The sequence below is a fragment of the Capricornis sumatraensis genome, chromosome 6 (genome assembly GCF_032405125.1).
Source record: "Capricornis sumatraensis isolate serow.1 chromosome 6, serow.2, whole genome shotgun sequence".
Taxonomy (NCBI): domain Eukaryota; kingdom Metazoa; phylum Chordata; class Mammalia; order Artiodactyla; family Bovidae; genus Capricornis; species Capricornis sumatraensis.
In genome coordinates this window covers 18764775-18790845 of record NC_091074.1, presented here as the reverse complement: position 1 = coordinate 18790845, position 26071 = coordinate 18764775, and the positions used below count along the sequence as shown (strand labels likewise).

The following is a 26071-nucleotide window of genomic DNA, read 5'->3' as shown; positions in this document are numbered from 1 at the left end:
ACTACTCAGTTCTGTAAGTTGGTTTTGTAGATATGCTAGAATTTTCTTTAAAAATAATCATGTAATCTGCAAATACAGTGAATTTTAATTTTTTTCCTTTAGGTTGTGGATGCTTTTCTTCCTTATTGCAAAAGCTTGGACATTTTGTCCAGTGCTAAATGAAAGTGATGAGAAGGAGTCTGTCTGTCTGTCTTACTCTTACTTTCCCCAATAGGGAAAACATTTACTACTGCAATATTAAGTGCAGTGTTACTTGAGAGTTTTTTTTTAAGATATCTTTGACAGATTGAAAAACTTTACAGAGTTTTATCATTAAACTCATTTGTCTAATGATTTCTCTGTGACTATTTAAATGATAATACTCTTTTCCTCTTTCATTCTGATAATGTATATTACTTTGATTTTTTTAATGTTAAACTAACCTTGCATTCCTAAGATAGACCCTATTTGGTTGTTATGTATTTTTCTTTCTACATATCACTGGATTCAACTTTCTAATACTTTGTAAAGGATTTTATTCATGGCTGATGGTGCTCTGTGATTTCATGTTTTCTTTTCTTTGTTACATTCTGGCTTCAGTGTTATGCCAGCCCTATAAAACAAGTTACGAAGCATTTCCTCCTTATTTTCTGAAAGACTTCATGTAAGATGAATATTATTTCTTCTGTGTGTTTGCTGAAATTCATGAGTAAAACTGTTCAAGACTAGAGTTTTCTTTATGGGAAGGTTTTAGATGATTAGATACTGGGCTTCCCTGGTGGCTCAGTTGGTAAAGAATCTGCCTGCAGTGCAGGAGACCCGGGTTTGATCCCTGGATCAGGAAGATCCCCTGGAGAAAGAAATGGGAAACCACTCCAGCGTGCTTGCCTGGAAAATCCGATAGACAGAGGAGCCTGGTGGGCTGCAGTCCACAGGGGTCCCAAAGAGTTGGGCACAACTGAGTGACTCACACTGTAGATGATTAATTCCATTCCTTTCATAGACAAAGGGGTATTCAGATATTATGTTTCATCTGTGTCCATTTTCGTAAGTTGTATTTTTCAAGGAATTTGACTGTTTTATCCAAGTTGTCAAGCTTTTTGGTATAAAGTTGTTCATAACATTCCCTTACTTAAAATGTCTGTAAGATGTCATTGATCACCCCTCCTTCAATCCTGATATAGATAATCTGTGTTCTTTCTATTTTTCTCTATCAGTCTAGTTATGGTTTATCAATTTTGTTGTTCTTTGCAAAGAATTAACTTTTGATTTTGCTTATGCCCTCTACTTTATATATTTCTGCTTTTATTCTTACATCGTCTTCTACTTTCTTTGGGTTTACTTTGCTCTTCTTTTTCTTTGCTTAAATAAGGTATAGAAACCTAGCTATCCTACAGACCTTTTTTCTTTTCTAATGTAAGTATTTAAAGCTTTAAGTTTTTCCCATAAGCACTGCTTTGGCTGAATCCCACAAATTTTAATATGTTCTATTTTAATTATTATTCAGTTTACAATGTTTCCTGAAATTGTATTTTTACCTGTGGATTGTATACAAATGGATTGTTTAGTTTCTACGTTTCCAAAAACATGGAGTTTTTCTTGATTTCTGATTTAATTCCCTTTTGATCAGAAAGGGTTTATTCTGTACCATTTCAGTTTCTTAAAAGTTTTTTTAAATTGAGGTTTATTTGTGGCTCAGCATATATTATCTCTCTTGATGAACATACTATGTGTATTTGAAAGAAAGTATATTCTGCTGTTTTTGGATGTAATGTTCTATAAACATCAATTAAGTCAAGGTGGTAGATAGTGTTGTTCAATGGTCTTTGGGGATTTTTTTTTTTCTATGTAGTTCTATCAATTGCTGAGAGAAAAAGAGTAAAATCTCCAGCTGTGATTGAAGAATGATCTATTTACCTGTTTAGTTGTATTAGTTTCTACTTCATTTATTTTGAAGATCTGCTAAGTGTATGCACATTTGTGATTGGTATGTTTTCCCGGTGTATGAACTTTGATAAAACTTTGATGATGAACTTACTTTTTTATCATTATGAGAAGCCCTTTCTGGTCTTGAAGTTTCCTCTTTTTTTTGACATTGCTTCCCGTTACAGCTGTTACATACTTACTTTTCTATCCATTTGCTTTCCACCTGTATGTGTCCCTGTATTGAAAATGTGTTTCTTATAGATAACAGTCTGCCGTAGTTGGGTCTTGTTTCTTTAATCCATTTTGACATTGTCTGCCCTTAATTGGAGTATTTAATCTGTTCACATTTGCTACAATTGAATTTGCAACCACTAATTAAGTTACTCCCTCACTTTGGTTTTTAGTAGCCAAGAGTTGTGGTCTTACTGAATACCATAATTGTCTAATTTCATATAATGCATTTTTTTCTGTGTCTTAATACGGAATGTCTTCTTAAGAGAAAGGATCTCATATCAAGCACAGTGCCTTGAGAAGAGAAGGTATTGGGTTGGCCAAAAAGTGCGTTCAGGTTTTTGGCCACCCCATTACTTAGAAAGCATTGTTGAGTGAGTGCAGTGGGAAGAACTGTGCAGTAACAGTAGGTTCCAGGCTTATTTTCTATTGTTATCCTACATTATTAATGAGCAGGTGACACTAGATTATCTCTAAAGTTACTGATTCCTGTGACATTCTGTGCTTTAAGGACTTCTACTGGAAGGGCGGTTTTGATCTATAAGACGTACTGAGGGGCTGTCTTTCACCCAACAGTCACTTTCTGACAGTGGCAGCTTTTCTGTAATGTTTTGTGTATGTGTATTAGTCGCTCACTCGTATCCAACTCTTTGCAACCCCACGGACTGTAGCCCACCAGACTCCTCTGTCCGTGGGATTCTCCAGGCACAAATCCTGGAGTGGGTTGCCATTCTCTCCTCCAGGGGATCCTCCCGACCCAGGGATCAAACCCTGGTCTCCTGCATAGCAAGCAGATTCTTTACCACTGAGCTACCAGGGAAGCATAATGTTATATATATAATGTGCTATTAATAGAAAGTAAAAAAGCAGTCATGAAAAAAAAAGCAATCATGGGTTACCACACATTCTTTCAGTAGTGTATTCTCATTCAAAATAAAGGGCTATGTAATAACATTCGAGTCCTTAAATTTGAATGTGAATACACTATTGAAAGAATGTGTGGTAACCCTGATGGTTTTTTAATTTTCTGTTAATAGTATTATTGCTGTTGGTTCTTCAGCATTCTGACTATATGTACAAAATAGTAGCACTCTTGTTGGGTGTTGGAAGAATCAAAACCCAAAATGTTATGGGTTGTTTTGCATATGTCCTAAACCTTGGAGAAGGAAATGGCAACCCACTCCAATATTCTTGCCTGGAGAATCCCATGGATGGAGGAGCCTGGTGGGCTACAGTCCATGGGGTCGCAAAGAGTCGGACACGACTGAGCGACTTCACCACCACCACCAAACCTTGTCAACCAGCATGATAAGGGAGCAGAGATCCCTGATTATTCTCTTAGCTATGTTACCAGGTTAGTTTCTCATAGGTTCTACTCATTTAAAAATCGAAATTCTGCCTCTCTCTGGTATCTCAGTTTGTGTTGAGCAGAATCTTTTGTTATGTATTAGACCCTCCCAACATAACTCCCAATATCCAGGAAGCAAACTTGACCACCATCTCAAAAGGAAAAAAGTTATTTTATAAATCCGCAAACATCCAACTCAGTCATTCTTCAGTCTAGACTATCATTAGCTCAGCATTAGACAGGACGTAAAATTCTGTTGAGATGTTTTCTAGATATGATTATATTCACTCCCCAAAGAAGAATGTGTTCAGTGGTACTTCTGAGGAATTGGGGGACTTCCCCAGTAAAGAATCGCCTGCAGTTCAGGAGACTATCACTGGGTTGAGAAGGTCTCCTGGAGGAGGGCATGGCAACCCACTGCAGTATTCTTGCCTGGAGAATCCCATGGACAGAGGAGCCTGGCAGCTACAGTCCATAGGGTCACAGAGAGTCAGACACGGCTGAGCGACCAAGCACATGCCCTGAGGAATTACACCATTAACCCAGGACGCTATTTGGCAAGTCAGTCAAACCTTTGGCTATCCAAAGAAGTTTATAAATTCTACTTACTCATCTTGGGACTGCAGATGCAGAAGAGAGTTTGTATCTTGTGACTAATGAAAGTTCGTATTTCATCTACACACCATAAGTATCTACTTTGTGGTTTGGTTTGAGCAAGTTGGGTTTGGGGTAGAGGGATATCCATGTAGGATAGGGTCCTAAACCTCTCAGGAATTTGGACCTCAACCTCTAGTGAGATTTTACACAGGAAATTGAAAGTAAGGCCCATCCAACTTCATTAATGACAGAGGTTTCAGAAAGGATGGCAGGAAATTAATAGCAAACAGAAATGTTTTTTGATGCCACAGCCTTCTTGGATTGAAGCAGAAACAGTTTAGAAACAGTTTACGAAAGATAATAAAGAGCCTTTCATATCGCCTTCCTTCAGCGTCCTGCTGGTTGGGGCCTTATTGTGAGGGGACAGTAAGTAGTGATAATAGATGTCACTTTTGTAGGTCACTTTCTTCCAAAAATAGAAGCATGCTTTCCAAGAAATCGTTTCTATCCAGTTATATAACATCTGCCACTTCTGGCTCTTTGATCTTAAGTGGTTCCTGGTTTTAGCTGTGTGTCTTAGCCCTGTAGCTAGACTGTTGAGCGTCCCTGGGACAAAGGACTATTGTGTCTTTACTTTCTGTAGATTACCTGGTCTAGGGTTAAGCAGTTTTTAGGGTTAACCGTTTGGGAACAGTAGCCAGTCGAATTAGCTGGAGGCTGCTATAGAAGTCAAGAGAGACCCCCTTCAGCTTTGTGTCTTTAGCTTTGCCTCATTCATTTACTCATTCTTCATATTTGTTTTTTTTTTTTTCTTTTTTATATTGAAGGAGAGTTTTCAGTGCTGAAGGCCTTACCTCTAAACATTTATGAGCCTACTGTCTTCCAGGAGCTTCCTGTCTAGATGGACAAACAGGCCTATCCACAAATAAGCAGACAAACTCCATACAGAGTATGGGCAAGGTATTTCGGAACGGGAGCACAGAGTTACCAAGAGGCACTGGGAAGACGTCATGACAGGAGAAATGTATTTGAGCTTTGTTTTGAAGGCTGGTAGCATCTGGTTTTTATTTGCTTTGATGTTCCCAGGTTACTGTCCCATTCCCCTGCCACCACCACCTCCCAGTTTGAAAAAAAATGCCATCAGCATAAGTTGTTGGCCTAAGTTAGCTTCACAGAGAGCAGTAGCATCCTTTCTAGTTGATGCTGCTCCTACAGCATGCAAAGAAGTGTGCGTGCATGCCAAGTTGCTTCGGTCGTGTCAGACTCTTTGTGACCCTATGGACTAGCCCGCCAGGCTCCTCTGTCCATGGGATTCTCTAGGAAAGAATACTGGAGTGGGTTGCCGTGCTCACCTCCAGGGGCTCTTTCAATCCAGGGATCAAACCTGTGTCTCATACATCTCTTGCATTGGCAGGTGGGTTCTTTACCACTAGCACCACCTGGAAAGCCAGATCAGCATGGCCCCATGATGCTGGAGTTTCGGCTTATTTAGATGACCCTATAACGTCACAGAAAGAGAAGTGGATTTGGAATCAGAAAGCCAGAGTTCAGGTTCTGACTTTGTCTCTTAGAAGCTCATGGTCATGGTTGGAAAATTCTCTATTTCCTAACTGCCCAAGAACTTAAGCCCACTGCCTCTCCGTGCTCCCCAAAGGTACGGCAGTTGACCTTGGGAGTAAAGAAGAGCTGTACTGGTGGATGGCTGTTTAAACGATATGGGGGGTTATATCAGCCGTAAAATACCAGCTCAGGTATTTAGCTTAGATTAGCTGACTGCCTTTATGCACATATTTGTGTATTAACACAAATGTATGTGGACTCAGCTCAGTGCTCCGGAAGGACCTAGAGGGGTGAGATGCGGGGGGCGGGGAGCGGGGACTCATGTTGTTGTGCAGCAGAAACTGACACAAAATATTGGCTTTTAAAAACAAGTTATTTCTTATCCCTTCATTTCTGCTGCTGCCAAAGGTGGTATCGTTTTCCCCCTAGAGGAAAGACTTGGCGGTAAGTTATTGTTTGAGGATAAGGCTTGCCTCTGTGTCCTAAGCTATACTCTGATTACTTCTGAAGAGACCTTATCATCCTCGCGCAGCCGCCTCTGCCAGTCTTGCTTGGGCCTGCGATGCCACGCGGCAGAGAGGGTCTGTGGATTTAGTTCTCGCTCCTGCAGACACGTCCCATCTGTGCGGTGGCCTGTCCTCTCGTTGTCCCGGGAATGCAAGGTGCTATTGTGCTGCCAGGCTTGCTAATTTAATGGCATCCTTCTCGGAAATATTGTGGGTTTTGTAAAAAAAAAAAAAAAAAAATCAGTTTATAGAGGGGTACAATTTTGGAATGTCTGACTGTAAGATGTCCTCACTTACTTTGTGAAATATATTCATTTAAAGTTTTCTGCTTCATGGGTTTTTTTCAGTCAACCTTCATGCAGTATGCATTCTCCGTAATACGTTAGTGTTTCAGTTTTTTTAAATGATGGTTTTCTCCAAACACGATAATTGATGTTTGAGTGTGAGTTACGTGTATCTGTAGCAGTGTATACTTCTGTTCCTGCATGCCTTAGGACTCACTTATTAGAAAGGCCTGTGACTTTCTGGTCCGATTCTCTCAGATAAGCCAGTTGATTTAGTATCCTGTCAGAAGCAAGATTTGATAAGATCTGTGTCGTTTTTTGTCTTATGATTCGTTGTTTAGTAACTGTGGACTAGTCGTTTCCCTTTAGTTCTTGCTGCCTTTGGTAATCGTATAGAAAACCTTAGGAATACGGTCATAGTGTGAAAGAGTCGAGTCAGTTCTTCAGTTCAGTGATTCTTAACCACCTGAATAATTATTATTAGACAAGTCAGTTTTATTGATGAATGAATGAGTTTAAAAGAGAACAGCAGTTACAGAACTGTGGAAATTTTATGATTTTTCTTTTTCACAACAAAAGCTGTGAACTTCTTTGGAAAGAAGGAAATGAAGTGCCAAATAAAGGCTTCCCTCACCCTCCCCGAAGAATTAAGAAAGTGGTAGAAAGGCATTTGGAAGAATTATTTCATTCTAGAAATGAAAGTCACTCACTTCCACTCGTGTCCAGCTCTATGTGACTCCATGGACTATACGTGGAATTCTCCAGGCCAGAATACTGGAGTGGGTAGCCATGCCCTCCTCCAGGGGATCTTCCCAACCCAGATCTCCCACGTTGCAGGCAGATTCTTTACCATCTGAACCACCAGGGAAGCCCTGGACAAAGTATTGGGTTGGCCAAAAAGTCCGCTTTTCCATAAGTTGGCATGAAAAAACACAGACAAGTTTTTAGGCCAACCCAATATTTGATCACATTAGGAGCTTCAGTTTCTTAATCTGCAAAACGGGGATAATAAAACGCACGTCATAGAGCTGATGAGAGCATTCACTGCACGTGGCATGGTCAGTGCAGTGCTTGACCACAATGGCCTCTGCAGCTAAGAGTGTCCTATTCCTGCACATCAGCATTCCCCTCAGCGGGTCATTTTCATTTTCCTGGGTTTCTGGCCACCATTAAGGCTATTAACTCAAAACAGCTTGAATCTCAAGTGGTACTCACCACTCTGATACCTGGTTTCAGTGAAAGAGAAAAATGACTCCTAATTTTGTAAGTCATTGCTGAGATTCAGAGGCTTGACAAGAAGGCGTGTGTGTGTGTGTGTGTGTGTAGTTATTCCTGTGATCATTATGCATACCCTTCCCTCCCCCTTCTTCTGTTTTCCTTCATTTAACATGACTCTAAAACATGGAGTAGGAAGTAAATGATGCAGACGGTTTTCACTTACATGAAAAAATCATTGCTAGGAACTGAAAATTAGGGTTTTCACAGTTGAAATCCCTGCTTTTCAAGGAGATTATGGCTGCCTTACACTACAGGAACATGATGCTGATGGTGATGATGATAACCGTACGCTGTGTGCCAGCTCAGGCATGTCTGTCCCATGAGGCGTAGCTGCTATTAGCCTCATTTTGCCGATGATGAAACCAAAGCACAAGGAGGTTAATCATGTTCCTGGTTGCATAGTTAAGAAGTAGCAGAACCAGGATTTGAACTCAGTCTGACCCGAGAGCCAGTGCTCTCAACCACTGGGTTAGGTCTGGGAGGACAAGGGGAAGACATCCTTGAAATGAGAGCCAACGTCCTAAAGCTTTGGCAGGCTATTTACTTTCTTGTTTGCTCTATAGGTATTCTGAGAGAAGCCTCACAAAGTGCATCGGAATTACTATTGAGACCAGACCAGATTACTGTATGAAGCGGCATCTCAGTGACATGTTGACCTATGGCTGCACAAGGCTGGAGATTGGGGTGCAGAGTGTCTATGAGGATGTGGCCAGAGATACCAACCGGTAAGATGGTGCAGGCGATCTTGCCGGAGACTTCCTCTTCTCCCACCAAGCAGATCAATGTTCCATCTGAGAGGGAAGGGTCTAGGTGTTCCTCCTATTCATTTTTCTGTCCATGCTCTGAACCCCATTTCCTCCTTCCTTGACTTTCAGTCTTTCTGCGCTGACTCTTTTCCAGTAGCCTATAAACATCGTCTTCATCTCTCTTCCTATTCATAAATAGCCTTTCCTGTAGAGAAAGCAAAGGCAGGGCTCGAAGTCAATAGTTTAAAGCAGGAGAGAAGGCCAACGAGACTAGGAACAGAGAAAAGGGTTTGAACAAGAAGGAAGCCGGGGGACTTCCGTAGTGGTCCAGTGGTTGAGAATTCGCTTGTCAATGTAGGGGACACAGGTTTGATTGCTGGGTGATGGTCATCGTTAACTAAGACCCCACATGCTGCTGGGTAACCAAGCCTGTGTGCCACAATTACTGAGCCCATGCACCTCAATCCATGCACCCACACATGTGCCTCAACTGGAGAGCCAGCACACCACAAACTATAGAGCCCACGTGCCCTGGAGCCTGTGCACCGCAGCGAAGATTCCCTGTGCCACAACTGAGACCCAACACAGTCGGTCAGTTTGTAAACAAATAAGCCCAGGTGAGATCCAACAGATTAGTTTGTATGAAGCAAATGCCAACTGGCAGGGTACTGAAAGAAAGGCTGGTGAGATGATGGGTATAAACTTTGAGAGATTTGAGAGTCTAAGGAAGGAAGGAGTAAGAGCTGATAGAGCCAAGATGAAGTTCTTTTCCGTCCAGAAATAAAAGAAGGTTTCAGGAGTAGGTGTGTGTTGAGTGGGACCTTAAAGGCTACTTCACTTTAATAGGCGTTAGATAGACATGATGGAGGGTTGTGATTGGAGAAGGAAGTAAAGGGAAATCAGGGAAACACATGGGTCAGCATCTGAGAAACAGCCAAGAAGAGTTCCAGGCTGAGGAAGGCGGATGCTTCCCTTAAGGTAATTTCTTGTTGTTATTTAGTCAATATGCCATGCCTGACTCTCTGCGACCCCATAGACTGTAGCCCCTCCAGGCTTCTCTGTCCGTGAAATTTCTCAGGCAAGAATACTGGAGTGGGTTGCTATTTCATTCTCCAGGGAATATTCCCAACCCAGGAATTGAACCCATGCCTCCTGCATTGGCAACTAGATTCTTTACCACTGAGCCACCAGGGAAGCCCCTTTAAGGTAATAGAGATCTCCAAAATATTTTTGTGCACAGGAAGAGTCTGATGGATCTCAGGCTTGAGAGAGAGCAGCATGAGTCGGATGCAGTCTTGTTGGGGAAGGCTTGAGCCAGAAACACTGGTAGAGCTGCTACAGTAATAACCAAGGCTGTGCTGGAGGGGTGCCTTGGGGATGGAGTCTCTCGGAGGTCAGAGAAGCTTTCTGAAGAAAATGATGTGGAAGCTGAGACCCACAGCAAGAGTCTGAGTTAGTCAGGTGGGGAAGAAGAAGACTGTTTCAGGCTGAAAGAAAAGTACAAGCAAGCTTCTGAGAGCAGAAGCACATCATGGCACGTTTAGGGATTTTGGAGTGATTTTGTTTGGTGGAGTGTGGAGCGTGAGGTGGGAGCGTGGTCAGAGGTGAGGCTGAAAGGGTCAGCAGAGGGACCAAAGCCTTCGAAGTTGGCCCAGTGGGCTTAGACTTTAATCCAAGGCCAGCTAAGTTGTGATCAAGGCATATCTGCATTTTATTTATTTATTTACGGCCACACCACATGGTGTGTGGGATCTTAAGTTCCCCTACCAGGGATCAAACCCCTGCCCCTTGCAGAGGAAACTGGAAGTCTTAAACCACTGGACCCCAGGGAAGTCCCCATATCCGCATTTTAGAAACATTGCTTTTCAGGGATCACAGTGTGAGTGTGGACTAAGAAGATGGAAGGAAGGCCAGTTCAGAGGCTGTTGCAGTAATTGAAGCAGGAGGTGGTGTCCTAAAAAGCAGTGTATGGTGACCGAATGGGAATGAGGGTGAGAAAGAATGGGAAGGAGAGAGGCTGGGAGGCAAGATGAGTTTCATTATGGAAAACTAGGCTTTAGACCTTTACATGCTGGTGGAGCAACCAGTTGAAGGTTTGCTTTAGAGCCAGGCTGTCCAGCAGAACACCCACGGTGACTGAAATGTTCGGAACCCACATTGTCCACTGTGATAGCACAGCCAAGGAACTGGATTATTGATTTGGATCAGTTTCAAGGTAAACTTGAATAACCATGTGCGCCTCGTGACTGCAGTATTGTACAGAGCAGCAGTAGAGTAGCGGATATTTGGGCGTGGTGTCAGAAGAGAGGCCTGACCCACCCATGGGAATTGAGATGTCGTTAAAAGAGATCAGAGAGGGAAGCCATGGACATGAATAGGAACCTTCGGAGAGTGGGCTGGGGTCCAGTTTCTAAGAGTTTTTGGTGGTGGATGGGAAGGTCTTTCTGATGAGAGCCCTGTGGGCTTCAGTTTTTAATAGCCCCAAACTGTTAAAAGGGCTTGCGTCTTACTTGAATGTAGTGCTAGAATATTAAGCTGACTTATCCAGCTGGCCCCAAATGATTATACTTTGTCACTCAATTATTCTTTCTTCTTGCTGATACTTTTTTAAGGACCTGCCAGCCCACCAGAGTGAAATGTACTTTGCATATTGATGAATCTCTCTGTCTCTCTCTGCCCACCTTTCTCTTCTTCCCTTTCTTTCTCCCAATGATATTATTTATAATAAATATTTTTAAAACAAAGGGCATGGCAAGATCCTGTTCCTGTAAGGCTCTCATCTCACTATTCTTGTTTTTAATCTAGGTATTTATATTAGCAGACTTACTTTGTCCCATAATGCTAAACCAGGTAATTTTAGTGTATATTAATTCTTCTTTCCTGATGGCTCCCTGATGGCAGTCGGTGAAGAATCCGCCTGCAATGCAGAAGACCCAGGTTCGATCCCTGGATTGAGAAGATCCCCTGGAGAAGGAAATGGCAACCCACTCCAGTATCCTTACCTGGAGAATCCCCTCGGATAGAGGAGCCTAGTTGGCTGTAGTCCATGGGGTCACAAGAGTAGGACACAACAAAGCGATTAAACCACCACCATATTAATTCTTGTGACCTCAGTCACTTGCTGTCAGAACTTTGAGGAGGTGCATAAGGGAACTTCTGAGAAATATCTTAGAAGTAAAATAATTTTTCTCCAGGCCTTCTTAGAAGCAGAGACGTAAAGACGACTTTCTAAGGTTTCCTTTCCCCCAGACATGTTCGTCATTCCAGAGCTCCGGCTACCTGTGTCAGACTTCGTTTCTCTCTGTTGCTGCTGCCCACCTTCTTGCCTGTTTATTTGTGTAACAGGTAGTGAATTTTCTTTCCTCAGGGGCCACACTGTGAAGGCAGTGTGCGAGTCCTTCCACCTGGCCAAAGATTCTGGCTTCAAAGTGGTGGCTCACATGATGCCTGATCTGCCGAACGTGGGGCTGGAGAGAGACATTGAACAGTTTACAGTAAGTGTTGACCCAAACCAAGCTGCTTGAGAATGCCTGTGCATGCTGCTGCTGCCCGCTCTGCTTTTTTTTCTTTATTATTTTGTGTTGGCGTATAGCCGATTAACAATGTTGAGATAGTTTCAGGTGGATAGCGCAGGGACTCGGCCATACGTATACATGTATCCAGTAAGTATAATTCTTCCATCTTTTGGGAACTGTGTGTTTTTGTTCTCTGACTGATTCCTCCACTGGACATGAATAGTTTTAATGTTAATGATGTGAACTTTCTCGGCAATTTGTTGAAAATACTTTCCCCACACTATTCTTGGTCTTTTACTTTTGTTTCTATTGTCAAAGCTTTCCTGTTTACTTACTTATTTAGTGATTTCTTAAGATGCTTCTCAGCTTAGAACTGCCTTTCTCTGTCAGGATTTCCCTAAACAGTGAAAGAAACTATTCTGTTTTCTTCTAGCCTTTCTGTTCTTTGAATTTTAATACCTAACTCTGGGGTTTGTTTTCTTTTTTAAAAAATAATGTATTTATTTTTGGTGGCGCTGGGTGTTCATTGCTGCACTCAGGCTTTCTCTGGTGCGGTGAGGGGGGGCTCCTCTTTGTTGTGATGCACGGGCTCTCATTGTGACAGCCTCTTGTATTATGGAGCTCGGCTCTATAGGCTTCAATAGTTGCATCTCACAAGCTCTAGAGCTTGGGCTTAGTAGTTGAGGTACCCAGTCTCTAGTTGCCTGCAGTATGCGAAATCTTCTCTGACCAGGCACCAAACCATGTCCCCTGCATTGGCAGGTAGGTTCTTATCCACTGTACCCCAGGGAAAGCCTGTTTGTTTTTACTCTATCACATGTTAGCTTGATCCATGTTAGCTTGGTCTTGGGAAATGAGATTGGTCAAAACTCTTTCTTCCTTCAGATTCTCAAATAGGAAAGTGACATAGGGATATCCTTTTAGAGAAAAGGGTGAAAATGTTTATCAAGTTATTTCATCAGCAAAAAGACTTTTATGTTCTGTTATTAGAACAGTGGAATTCACCACGACGTTTTCTTTCCTTTCAGAAAGTTTATTGTTTCCAAGCAAATGAAATACAACTAAAGGTCTGTTTTATAAGACAGCATTAATTCACAGATGTTACAAATTCCCTCATATTGACCTGTAATAGATATTGAGTCATATCTTCCCCTCAGTAGTATTAGCTGGGTACTCAGACTATAAGCCTAAAGGCACCTGAAACACACATTTCTTCAGCACAGCTTCTGGGCGGGCCAGTGGTATAGCCAGAGTTCATAACTTTAGGTGCCCTTGGGGAAAAAAAATATGTAAAGTAATAGCAAATAACTGAGCAAATCACAATTTATTTTCTTAGTGTCTTTAAAATAAAGAATAGTTCAGAAATAACATTGCAAAGACAGCCCTCCATGTAAACAGATTTATCTTCTTGTTTACAGTCTTTTCAAAGAAACCCACAGGGAATCTGAGTAGACTGTAGGCCTTTTCTAACTGCATCCCAGCAAATGAATAACACAATAGAGCCAAAATGAGAAAAATCAGATATCTCTCTAGAAAAAAAATCCTCTGAAAAATCAATCTATAGATTACCGTAAATATTTTTACAGATCAATTTTTTTTTAAAAGACACCCTAATAGAATGGGGGGGGGGTGGAATCTTGAACAAGCACTTCACAAATAAGGTGTTCAGCTACTCAATAACTGTTCAAAAGTTCTCTAAGTCATTTATCTTCAAAGAAATGAAATTTAAAACTACAATGCACAGCTACTGTGTACTCATCAGAGTAGTGAACATGGAAAAAGACAATATCAAGTGTTGGTAAGAGTGTGCAGCAACTGGAGCTCCCATTCACTGTTAGTGAGAATATAGACTGGTACATCAAATTAGAAAGCTGTTTGATAGCATCTACTAAACGCAAACATACGCATACTCCACGACCCAGCAATTCTACTTCCTCACGTTTACCCAGCAGAAATGTGCACATGTATTTACCAAAACACAGTCACACATTACTGAGGGCAGTATCATCAGATTGAAAACACCCCAGGTGTCCATTAAAGTCAAATACATAAATAAGTTGTGGTATATAGTCAAACAATGAAATACATAAAGCGATAAGACTAATTATGGCTTCATGCAACAACGTGGCTGATTCTGTTCAACATAATATTGAGCAAAGGAAACCAGATCCAAAAGACAACGTAACATAGAATTATATTAATGTGAGGTTCAGAAGCTCTGGGTGGAATTGTAACTGGAAACGGACATGTGGTAGGCTTCTGAGGTTTTGATAATGTGCCTTTTCTTAACTTGAGCATCTGGGTGCTGGTTACATGATTTGGAAAAATCTGTCTTCAAGAGGGAAGGGACATATGAATACCTATGGCTGATTCATGTTGACATATGGCAGAAACCAACACAATATTGTAAAGCAGTTATCCTTCAATTAAATGTTTAAAAATCTATCAAGATGTACACTTATGATTTGAGTACTTTTCCATACTAAGATATGTTTCAATAAAAGGTTTACTAATTAAAAAAAAACCACTAGGTTTTGTCTAGGAAATCTTGTTTTCTAGAGATTTTCTGAACTAGCAGGCAGCATATTTTACACTTTAAAAACTTTTTCCTCTACTTTTATTGTCACATTAGCAGCCCACAGATAGTTCCCTTAATATGTTTTATCCATTGGAAGCGTTGCTAAGTAAGGGGTCTACTTGTAATAATTGTAGAAGTCTATAGAATGTTATCACTCTGGAGGACAAGGCAGCCTTGCCTGGTACATCCATAAAGCATCCACAGCCACTGCGTTATTGCAGCCATAGTATCTCTAGGGCTGTGTGCTGTGCACCTTAGTTATACATTGGCTTTGCTCTCACACCTTTTTACTTAGGTTAATTCTGAGTCACTAAGAGCAGAAGTGGTCATTCGCAACTGTTCGTTGTAGAGTCACACTCTTATCTAGTGATAGGTGCAGAGCTGGTCAAAGCTGTGTGTGATAAATAGCATTTACTTATATTGTCCAGTAACTCAAATTTCCTTTTGGAATGAAGTTTTCTTTTTCCTTATAAAGCTGAAAATCCTGGTTGTGATGGAGAATGTTTAACATCTTAGGACTTTATCCTCCAAGCATTAACCTCACCCTTTCCACCTGTCCTCAGATAGGACTACAAAATGTTGTATCATTTATTACTCATAATAACTTCTAGCTGTTTCGGTCTTTTATTCTTTTAAAATTAGACTGCTTTTGGATATGCAAGCTCAGGATGCTGAAAATGCTAAGAAAGTGTTGGTTTCTCTTGAGAAATTTATCTCCAGAACCTTCTGTCAGTCATGGGAAGTCTTTAAAAGTCCATCCATGTTTGCCCACCTTTTTGACTCTCAGGAGTTACCCGCACCCCCACTGAGCTGTTTTTCCCAAAAACCAACTGATCAAGTTATAGTTTGGCAGGTCCTGCACTGCCAACACAGATATACACATACACACAGCCTTCCCTCAAACATTGTAATATACTTGCTAATCTCCAAATCCAAAGGCCACTTCTCTGCTGACATTTTATCCAGCCTTACCATTTGTTAATGTTAGAAACTATCTCCAGGGATTTCCCTGGTGGTCCAGTGGTTAAGAATCCACCTCCCAGTGCAGGGAATGCAAGTTAGATCCCTGGTTGGGGAAGGTAGGTCCCTCGGGACTATCTCCAGTCTTAAATTCTCACCTCCCTGGCTTTCGTGACTCGGCTGCCTCCTGGTTCCCTCTTTACCTCTAGGACTGTTTCTTTTCTGCTAGATCTTCTTTTTCTCTTCACTGCATAAATGTGGCTTCTGTCTTTTGCTCTCTTCTATATATGTGTGTCTTTCTTCTGTTGTCCTGATTTTACCACTTAGCACTTCAACGAATCTCATTTTCTCTGCAGTCTTAAGCCTCAGCTCTTAAGTCCAGTTGCTGAATACTCTTCACCAGGCACCAGAGGCCTTACACGCACTTCAGTCGTAACGTATCCAATATGGACATACTTCTGCATTCCCCAGTGGTCTCCTCCTCTTCTCTTTCCTGTACTATTTGTGGCCCCGCCGTCCACATACTCTCCCAAGCTAGACATTTCGGAATCATGCAGGAGGAAGTAGAAAATATTTGGACTCCAGAGCCAGACTAGGGCGAGCTTGAATCCTGGCCCCACCACTTGGTAGCAAACTGTTTGAACTGCTTTGTTCCTCAGTTTCCTCATCTTTAAAATGGGGCGGCTGTGAAGATGGGCAGAGAGAATGCATACTTAGGAAAATGCCTGGCACAGAGCGAGTGCTCATACACCTTTGCTGCTGCTGCTCCTATTACGGTTCCCTGTACTAATCCAAGAGGTCTAATCCAACGGGAGGTCCTCTCTGTTACTCCCTCTGAAGAGCTTTTAAAGCTGTCCCCTCCTCTTCACCTGCACCTCCATAGCTTCATGCTTTCATCAGCTCCCTGCAAAGGCAGACAGCTTCTTATCTAAACCACCAGCCATGTTCTCGTCTAATGTATCGTTCACATCGCCAGCAGAATGATGTTTATTAATTTTTAAGTTTATAAAATAGTGGAATTAATAAACCATTATTAAATAGTATCTGAGAATCCAGCACCTCCTAAGGGGGTCATATCGAAATGCAGTAGTCCTCTGCCACTCTCAACTGTTGTAGCCTAGTGGTGGGGGCGGGGGTCCTAATATTTACCTCTGTTTCCCTCTTCCGTGTTTGGATTGCTTTTTCCCGAGCATCAGTAGAGAGGATCTCTTGTCCTACTGTCGTTGTTCAGTCGCTCGGTTGTGTCTGACTCTCTGCGACCCCATGGACTATAGCACACTGTGCTTCCCTGTCCATCACCAACTCCTGGAGTTTGCTCAGACTCATGTCCACTGAGTCGGTGATGCCATCCAACCGTCTCATCCTCTGTCATCCCCTTCTCCTCCTGCCCTCAGTCTTTCCCAGCATCAGGGTCTTTTCCAGTGAATTGGCACTTCACACCAGGTGGCCAAAGTATTGGAGCTTCAGCTTTAGCATCAGACCTTCCATGTGGTCCAAGTATTGAAGCTTCAGCATCAGTCCTTTAGGATTGACCAGTTTGATCCCCTGGCTATCCATGGGACTCTCAGGTATCTTCTCCAGCGCCACAGTTTGAAAGAATCAGTTCTTTGGTGCTCAGCCTTCTTTATGGTCCAACTCTCACATCCATACATGACTACTAGAAAAACTTTAGTTTTGACTATATGGACCTTTGCCAGTAAAGTAATGTCTCTGCTTTCTTTTTTTTTTTTTTTAATTTAAATTTATTTATTTTAATTGGAGGCTAATTACTTTACAATATTGTGTTAGTTTTGCCATACATCAACATGAATCTGCCACGGGTGTACACGTGTTCCCCATCCTGAACCCCCCGCCCACCTCCCTCCATATACCATCCCTCTGGGTTGTCCCAGTGCACCAGCCCCAAGCATCCTGTATCCTGCATTGAACCTGGACTGGTGATTCGTTTCTTATATGATATTATACATGTTTCAATGCCATTCTCCCAAATCATCCCACCCTCTCCCTCTCCCACAGAGTCCAAAAGACTGTTCTATACATCTGTGTCTCTTTTGCTGTCTCACAGGGTTATCATTACCATCTTTCTAAATTCCATATATATGCATTAGTATACTTTATTGGTGTTTTTCTTTCTGGCTTACTTCACTCTGTATAATAGGCTCCAGTTTCATCAATCTCATTAGAACTGATTCAAATGCATTCTTTTTAATGGCTGAGTAATACTCCATTGTGTATATGTACCACAGCTTTCTTATCCATTCATCTGCTGATGGACCATCTAGGTTGTTTCCATGTGCTGGCTATTATAAACAGTGCTGCGATGAACATTGGGGTACATGTGTCTCTTTCAATTCTGGTTTCCTCAGTGTGTATGCCCTTCAGTGAGATTGCTGGGTCATAGGCAGTTCTATTTCCAGTCTTTTAAGGAATCTCCACACTGTTCTCCTTAGTGGCTGTATTAGTTTGCATTCCCACCAACAGTGTAAGAGGGTTCCCTTTTCTCCACACCCTCTCCAGCATTTATTGCTTGTAGACTTTTGGATCACAGCCATTCTGACTGGTGTGAAATGGTACCTCATCTGCTTTCTAATATGCTGTCTAGGTTGGTCATAGCTCTTCTTCCAAGAAGCAAGTATCTTTTAATTTTATGCCTGCAGTCAACATCTGCAGTGATTTTGGAGAAAATAAAGTCTGTCACTGTTTCCATTTTTTCCCCCATCTATTTGCCATGAAGTGATGGAACCAGATACCATGATCTTAGTTTTTTGAATGTTGAGTTTTAAGCCAGCTTTTTCTCTCTCCTCTTTCACTTTCATCAAGAGGCTCTTTAGTTCCTCTTCATTTTCTGCCATTAGGGTGGTGTCATCCGCATATCTGAAGGTTATTGATATTTCTCCTAGCAATCTTGATTCCGACTTGTGATTCATCCATCCTGGTATTTTACATGATGTACTCTGCATAGGAGTTAATAAGCAAGGTGATAATGTAAAGCCTTGACATACTCTTTTCCTAATTTGGATCCAGTCATTGTTCCATGTCTAGCTGTAACTGTTGCTTCTTGACCTGCCTACAGGTTTCTCAGGAGGCAGGTAAGGTGGTCTGGTATTCCCATCTGTTTAAGAACTTTCCACAGTTTGTTGTGATCCACACAGTCAAAGGGTTTAGTGTAGTCAGTAAAGCCGAGGTAGATGTTTTTCTGGAATTCTGTCATTTTTCTATGATCCAATGGATGACGGCAATTTCATCTGTGGTTCCTCTGCCTTTTGTAAACCCAGTTTGTACATCTGGAAGTTCTTGGTTCACGTACTGTTAAAGCCTAGCTTGAAGGACTTTGAGCATTACCTTCCTAGAGTGTGAAATGAGTGCATCTATACAGTAGTTTGAACATTTCTTGGCATTGCCCTTCTTTGGGATTGGAATGAAAACTGGCCTTTTCCAGTCCTGTGGCCACTGCTGAGTGTTCCAGATTTGCTGGTGTATTGAGTGAAGCACTTTAACAGCATCATCTTTTAGGATTTGAAATGACTCAGCTAGAATTCCATCACCTCCACTAGCTTTGTTCGTAGTAATGCTTCCTAAGGTGTCAGGATCCAGCCCCGGTGGATCCAGGGTAATTTGAAGGGGAGACAGCATCGGTGATTAGGAAAGAATTATTTATTTAGAGATATAAAGAGAGATTAAGAAAGAATAATGTAGTGGAGAAAATAATAGGGAAAAGAGGCTGTATTCCTTGGTTTACACAAGAAGCCAATAAAGTCTCAAGACAAGAGACTTGCACCGTCTACGTAGGCCGCAGGTGCCCTCCCAGTCTCCCGAAGGAGTGGAGACACAAAGCACCTCCCCGTTCAGGTCTTAGAAACCCAGGCAAAATTAGTAGACACGGTGAGCCTTTGTGTTCCAGGCGGGAACTCAGCCTGAAAAGGAGAATGGGAGAAAAGACAATACAGGGAGACCAGTCTTTCCAGGAACTGATCCAACTCTTTATTTTTCAGGGCAGCTTTTCTACTTCAGGCTGTACATAGAGATAAATGGAGAATACAAAGTCATGCAGGGTCAGTAGTCCTAACCTTTGTTGAGACCAGATGCTTCTTTATACATACATACAAAGGTCTTAGGTGGTTTTACATCATCTTCTGGCCAGGGGGCCTGCTAACATTTTATGACCCTTTCTTTATGATCACGGTCAGTCAACCAGAAAACTTATTTTTTCCAGAGGTGATTTTTCTTAAACCAGGCGCCACCCTCCGAAGGCACCAGATAAAGTTGCATTCCTATAGGGCAAAGGTTCAATGGACTATAATCAAGAAAAGAGTTTACTAGCCTAAGGTCTAATGTGATTAATATCAAAGATTATTACTTATTTTTCCCATCATACGCCAGTTATATCAATTAATGTATATGAGGGACAAGGGATATGGAGACTTAGCAGCAAATATTGGCTCAACAATGAAGCCCTCTACCGGTATATTTCTAAAAACCCACTAATACTACACTAATAATTTCTAACTTCTCAAAAGACTCTGTATTTAGAAAGTTCAGAACATCTGGTGCCTCTCACGGTTGGGAGGCTATGAACAATTACGTGTGGTTGTAAGAGGCTGGACAAACTTGTCAGGCAGGCTAGAGAGCCATCAGAAGAGTTTTTGGACTGAAACACTCTTGTTTCGCCCAGGAAACTTATTAACTGGAGCTCCAAGTTAACTCCTTTCAGAAGAAGGTGGTGGGGGACAGCCCCCCTGTAATGTCAAAAGAGAAGGTGGAAAGCATAATGCAGTAAGGCAGACAGACTCTGGTTTTGGGGGTCGATGCTCGAAAAAGTCCAGGGGTACCCCTGAGGCCTGATCCCGCCTTTCCGTTTGTCAGGCCCCTTTCCTCATGACCTTTGCCACGGGCGGGATTCCCCATGCTGGCTCCCGGCACTAAGGCCCACTTGACCACATTCTAGGATGTCTGGCTCTAAGTGGGTGACCACACATCATGGTTATCCGGGTCATGAAGACTTTTTTTGTATAGTTCTGTGTATTCTTGCCACCTCTTCTTACTTAATCTCTTCTGCTTCTGTTAGATCCTTACCATTGCCCTCCTTTGTTGTGCCCATCTTTGCATGAAAAGTTCCCTTTCCCAATTTGGAATCAGTCCATTGTTCCATGTATTACTGTTACGAGAGTTAAACAGTTCATGATTTTAACTCTCCTCCCGTTCTCTCAGTATTGTAGCTCACTATTTTAGTTACGTTAGTAGTCAATGTTTGCATTACAGTTCTTACGTAAATTAGTATTATTCAGATGGATCCAAGTAATACACCCTGTGCTTAGTCTCTCAGTCTTGTCCGACTCTGTGACCCCATGGAGTGTAGCCTGCCAGGCTCCCCTGTCAATGGAATTTCCCAGTCAAGAATACTGGAGTGGGTCGCCATTTCCTTCTCCAAGAGCTCTTCCCCGCCAGGGATCAAACTCGCATCTCCTGTGTCTCCTGCATTGCAGATGGATTCTTTACTCACTGAGCCATCAGGGAAGCCAGTATATCATACTTTCTTTTCTTAAGTAACTTTGTTTTTCTTCCAGTTAACTATAAAATCATCTCTCTTTTTTTTTCTTTTATCTTGCATATTAGTTCTCCAAGTTCCTGTAACCCTCAAATGTGCCTGTTCAGTGTTAAAGCCCCTCTGTCACTGGCCAACCCTGTCAGATACTCTAAGTTCCATTTTTAGACTGAAGATATAACTCTTGGACCTGTAACCTTCCAGCTCCAACCTGGACTGGCGATTCTCTGTCTAGTTCACAGGTGTCTTCCTTAGGGCTCCTCTTCTGACTCTCTACAGTCAGAACCTTTGTTTTAGAAACCAAATTAATCCTTTTTATTGGTTTATTCCTTTCCTTGGGCTTCCTTGATGGCTCAGATGATAAAGAATCTGCCTGCAATGCGGGAGACCCAGGTCTGCTCCCTGGGTTGGAAGATCCCCTGGAGCAGAAAATGGCAACCCTCTCCAGTATTCTTGCCTGGAGAATCCCCATGGACAGAGGAGCCTGGAGGGCTACAGTTCATGGGGTTGCAAAGAGGCAGGCACAACTGAACAACTAACACTTCACACTTCAACACTTCCTTTACTAAAACACATTCTCCAGCAGCTTCCTAAGAAAGGATTCATCATGGATAGTAAGCCTTTTACATGTTCAGGAATGTCTCTGTTCTGTCTCCCACCTTTGCACTTAACAGAATTCTATAAAGCCATTTTCCCTCCTGTTTTTCTTTTTTAAAACATTACGCCGTTGTCTTGTAGCTCTTCTAGTGCTGCTAAGAGGCACATTGTCATTCTTATTCCTAATACTGTATTCCTTATTCCTTAAAAACTACAATATATATAACCTGGGTTTTTTTCACTCTGGAGAAAGTGATGTATCACAGTGGTGTATCTTAAGAGAGTTTTTTAAAAATTAATCCTGCTATATTTTGATCCACTCTTACCATCTGAGAAATTTCTTTGTACTATGGGATGCTTTTTCCTGTTTCATTCTCTGTGTTCTGTTTCTAAAACTCGTATTAGAAATGTTGGCTCTCCCGGGTTGATTATCTGATATTCTTAACTTTTCTGTTTTCGTCTTTTTTCCCCCCCGCTTTCTTATTATTTTCTCACTTCATCTTTCAACTTTTCTACTAGATGTTTTGGTTATAGTTTTAATTTCCAAGAGTTCTTTCTTATATTCTTATTGTTCAGTTCTCTAGCATCCTCTTGTTTTCTGTGTGTCTGTGTGTGTTTGCTCAGTCATGTCCAACTCTTTGTGGCCCCCTGGACTGTAGCACTCCAGGCTCCTCTGTTCATGGAATTTTCCAGGCAAAAATACTGGAGTAGGTTGTCATTTCCTTCTCTAGGGGATCTTCCTGACCCAGGGAGCAAACAGAGCCGCGTCTCTTGCGTCTCCTACATTGGCAGGTTCTTTGCCACCCGGGAAGCCCTTTATGGATGTACTAGGTCTTCTCTCTCTAAAGGAATTAATAGTTTGTTTTTTTAAGGTTTATTTTTCCTTCATGTGATGCCTCTGTTTCCTCCAGGTTACTCTGTTTCTTTTTGTTTGGTCTGCCTTTCCTGTTTTAGACTTCCCCCCAAGTATCTGGTAATTGTTAGCCAAATGGTAATGCTCTAAAGGTGAGGAGCTGAAAAACCAGATCACAAACTCTTTGTGGCTTGTTGATGGTATACCTCACAGTAATCAGCCTTCCTTTCTTTAGGGGCTTCCCAAATGTCAGTACCCTGAACTCTTATTCAGGACCATTTATTTAATCCAGAGACAAACTCTCCAGCTTGCTCTTGGGGGCTGTGGGGGATGTGTGTGTAGGTCACAGCAAACTGGTTCCTGGTGTCCAGGGAGCAGGGTGGGGCCCACCATTCACCATGCTGGCTTTCACTCAATCTCCTTGTTTGCAAGCTCTGATCCTCACTCACATCTTCTTTTGGACCTGGCATCTCAGAGTCCTGCAGCTTTCTAGTTTCTCCAGGGAACACACGGGCAGGTGACTGCCTGTAGAAGGACTCAGAGATTAGGGGCATTAGAGATAAGTCTGTGAAAAGACTTTGATCCAGTGCTGTCTTCCCTCCTGCCTGGTGCCTGCTGTTTCTGATTTACGTGCCTTCCTGGGACTCTGGGGTGACTGAGCTGCCCTTTCATCCGTATGCTCCTTCGCAGATAGTTTGCCTGCAGTTTTCTGCATTTGCAGCATTTACCAATCTTCCATCTTCTGTCTTCCAGAAATTCACTGCCATCGCTTACTCCTCCTCCTGTCTCGTCTGATGTTCCCTCTGTTCCTCTGAGTTTATGCTTTAAAAAATATTTCCTGTCATTTTAGTGTGATTTTGGAAGGAAAGGGAAGAAACACATATTTCAATTCTCTGTGTTTAACCAGAAATCCTGCACCAATTCCGTCTGTCATCATCCTTATGAAAGGATTATATCAGCCCTTATACCTCCTAAATTTATTAGGCAAGTAGCCAGGAGTACTTTGCTGGATGCAGACTAGGTGGAGAGTGACTTGCATACATACTCTTTGTGGATGGCTATAGAATATTTATTAAAGACTGGGTGACTCTTTCAAATATAAATGTCACAGGGAAAATTACACGCAGTTACAGCAGACTGTCCCTCAGAGCCAATGGTGCACAAAGATTACAGCATTTAAGATGATACTAGGAATCAATGAGAGAGATCGAAAACTCAGTAGTTATATCTCTTTGGAAAGCAGGTTACACAATGGAAAGCTCTGGAGTAATAACAGCACAAGATAGAAAGCATTTACTCCATTCACAAGATACAGTGCTCTGGCCGTTTAGATACTAATGCCAGGTCGGGGTGAGAGGGAACTATATGAATCCACTTTAATTCCTCCATCACATGTCAAGTGGAATCTAGATAAGAGCAGATTTGCGGTGCAAAATCATAGAAAGGAGAAGGCTTGATGTCTCCTTGCTTTATCCCAAGTAAAGAAATAAGCCAGCTGGGGTGATACAGTGCAGGAAATGACTGTGTCAAACGAGATGAATTAGCTGAATCGCTCAGCTTCCAGGTGACAAATGGACTGTGTGTGTCTTCTGGGTTAGGAATGGCACCCGTTGGCCTGAGAGCAACACAGTCATACCCAGGGGTCAGCATACTTCTCTGCAGAGGGCCACACAGGAAACATTGTAGGTCTTGCAGCCCAGATAATGATCCATGTCACTTTTAAAAGTCACTTTTAAATATATTTCATTATTAAAGGAGGATACGGTCTGGAGGCGAAGGCAGGCATCAGATAAATCGGCAGTGTGATGATGTTAAGAAAGCAATAATAACAGAATTCCCCTCCTCCAAAAAAATTTAAGTGAAGCAACTTGTATTTGAAGGTCAGTGAGACCTCGTTGAAGAACTGGCATTCAAGCTGAGACCTAAAGGTGAGCCAGATGAAGAAAACCTGATAAGATTTCCAGGCAGAGGGAATGGCCTTTGCCACAGCGGGAAGGCAAGGTGGGGAGGCTGGCAGGGACACCGCAGCAGTGGCCAGGAGCTGGGCCAGCCGGGGCTTGGGCATCCAGCACCCAAGTGTCTTGCTCCTGTGAGACTGTAAAAACAGTGAGTTTCTGTTCTGCCTCCCCTCGCTTGATGGAAAGTAGTCTAGGGACCAGGCAGGTGGTGTGAGAGAAGTTGGCCCCGGATGGAAGCTTCACCACGGGTAATCTCCATGTAACTAATGGAGCTCATCTTCTCTCTCCACAGGAGTTTTTCGAGAACCCAGCTTTCCGTCCTGACGGTTTGAAACTCTACCCGACCCTGGTGATTCGTGGGACAGGGCTCTATGAGCTGTGGAAGTCAGGAAGATACAAGAGTTACTCCCCGAGCGACCTGATCGAATTGGTAGCCCGGATCCTGGCCCTCGTGCCCCCGTGGACTCGAGTGTACCGCGTGCAGAGGTAGTGTGTTACCTTACATGCCAGCCGTCACTGGTGACGACACGTCTGTCTGTCCACACTTTCTAATGAGAACAGTGTCATTGAAAATTGATGGGTTTGAATTTTTTTCATTACAAATGGGACTCCAGGAATGCTCTCCGTAGACAGAGGGTCTGGAAACAAATGGGACACCAGGAATGCTCTCCGTAGACAGAGGGCCTGGGAACAAATGGGACACCAGGAATGCTCTCCGTAGACAGAGGGCCTGGGAACAAATGGGACACCAGGAATGCTCTCTGTATATAGAGGGGTTGGCGATGAGACGTGTCCAGGCTGCTTTGCTAGTGTCACGAGTGTCCATGTGCTCACTCCTCCACTCATTCATGAGCCAGGAGGTGGATGGAGGGTGATGGTCAGCAGTGTGTGTTGGGTTGCAGGAGCCTGTGATCTCAGTGTGCGTTTCCTCTTCCGGATCTGCTCCAACCCAGACCCTGTACTGACTGTGAGAGGACACACTATGGCCATGTGTGTTTTACCCCTGTTCTAGAGCCTCTGAAAGAGTAGCAACAGGCATTCTTCACTGATATTGATGTAAGTATGGAGAGTGACCTATTCCTGTTGGCATGAAGGAAATCATCTGAACTGTTTTTTCTAGGAGAGAGAATATGAGAGCTCGTTTACAATCATGGTTTTTGTTTTTTCTTCTTGTCTGTGCTCTGAGGCATGCGGGATCTTAGTTCCCTGATCAGGGATCAGAACGATGCCCCCTGCAGTGGAAGTTTAGTTCAGTTCACTCACTCAGTCGTGTCCGACTCTTTGTGACCCCATGGACTGCAGCACACCAGGCCTCCCTGTCCATGACTAACTTCCTAGAGCTTGTTCAAACTCATGTCCATCGAGTTGGTGATGCCATCCAACCATCTCATCCTCTGTTGTCCCCTTCTCCTTCCACCTTCAATCTTTCCCAGGATTAGGGTCTTTTCCTATGAGTCAGTTCTTCACATCAAGTGGCCAAAGTATTGGCGTTTCAGCTTCAGCATCAGTCTTTCCAATGAATATTCAGGACTGATTTTCTTTAGGGTTGACTGGTTTGATCTCTTTGCAGTCCAAGGGATTCTCAACCGTTTTCTCCAACACCACAGTTCAAA

The 26071-nt window shown here is 42.6% G+C and overlaps 1 protein-coding gene across 1 annotated transcript in view; it reads left to right on the top strand.

Moving 5' to 3' along the window:
* ELP3 (elongator acetyltransferase complex subunit 3) overlaps positions 1–26071 on the top strand; it is a 123336-nt gene that overhangs the window by 38040 nt on the left and 59225 nt on the right. The window contains exons 8-10 of the mRNA XM_068973815.1: positions 8273–8434; positions 11823–11949; positions 24751–24944. Of these exons, the coding sequence (XP_068829916.1) occupies positions 8273–8434; positions 11823–11949; positions 24751–24944 (483 nt within the window). The remainder of the gene's footprint in view (positions 1–8272; positions 8435–11822; positions 11950–24750; positions 24945–26071) is intronic.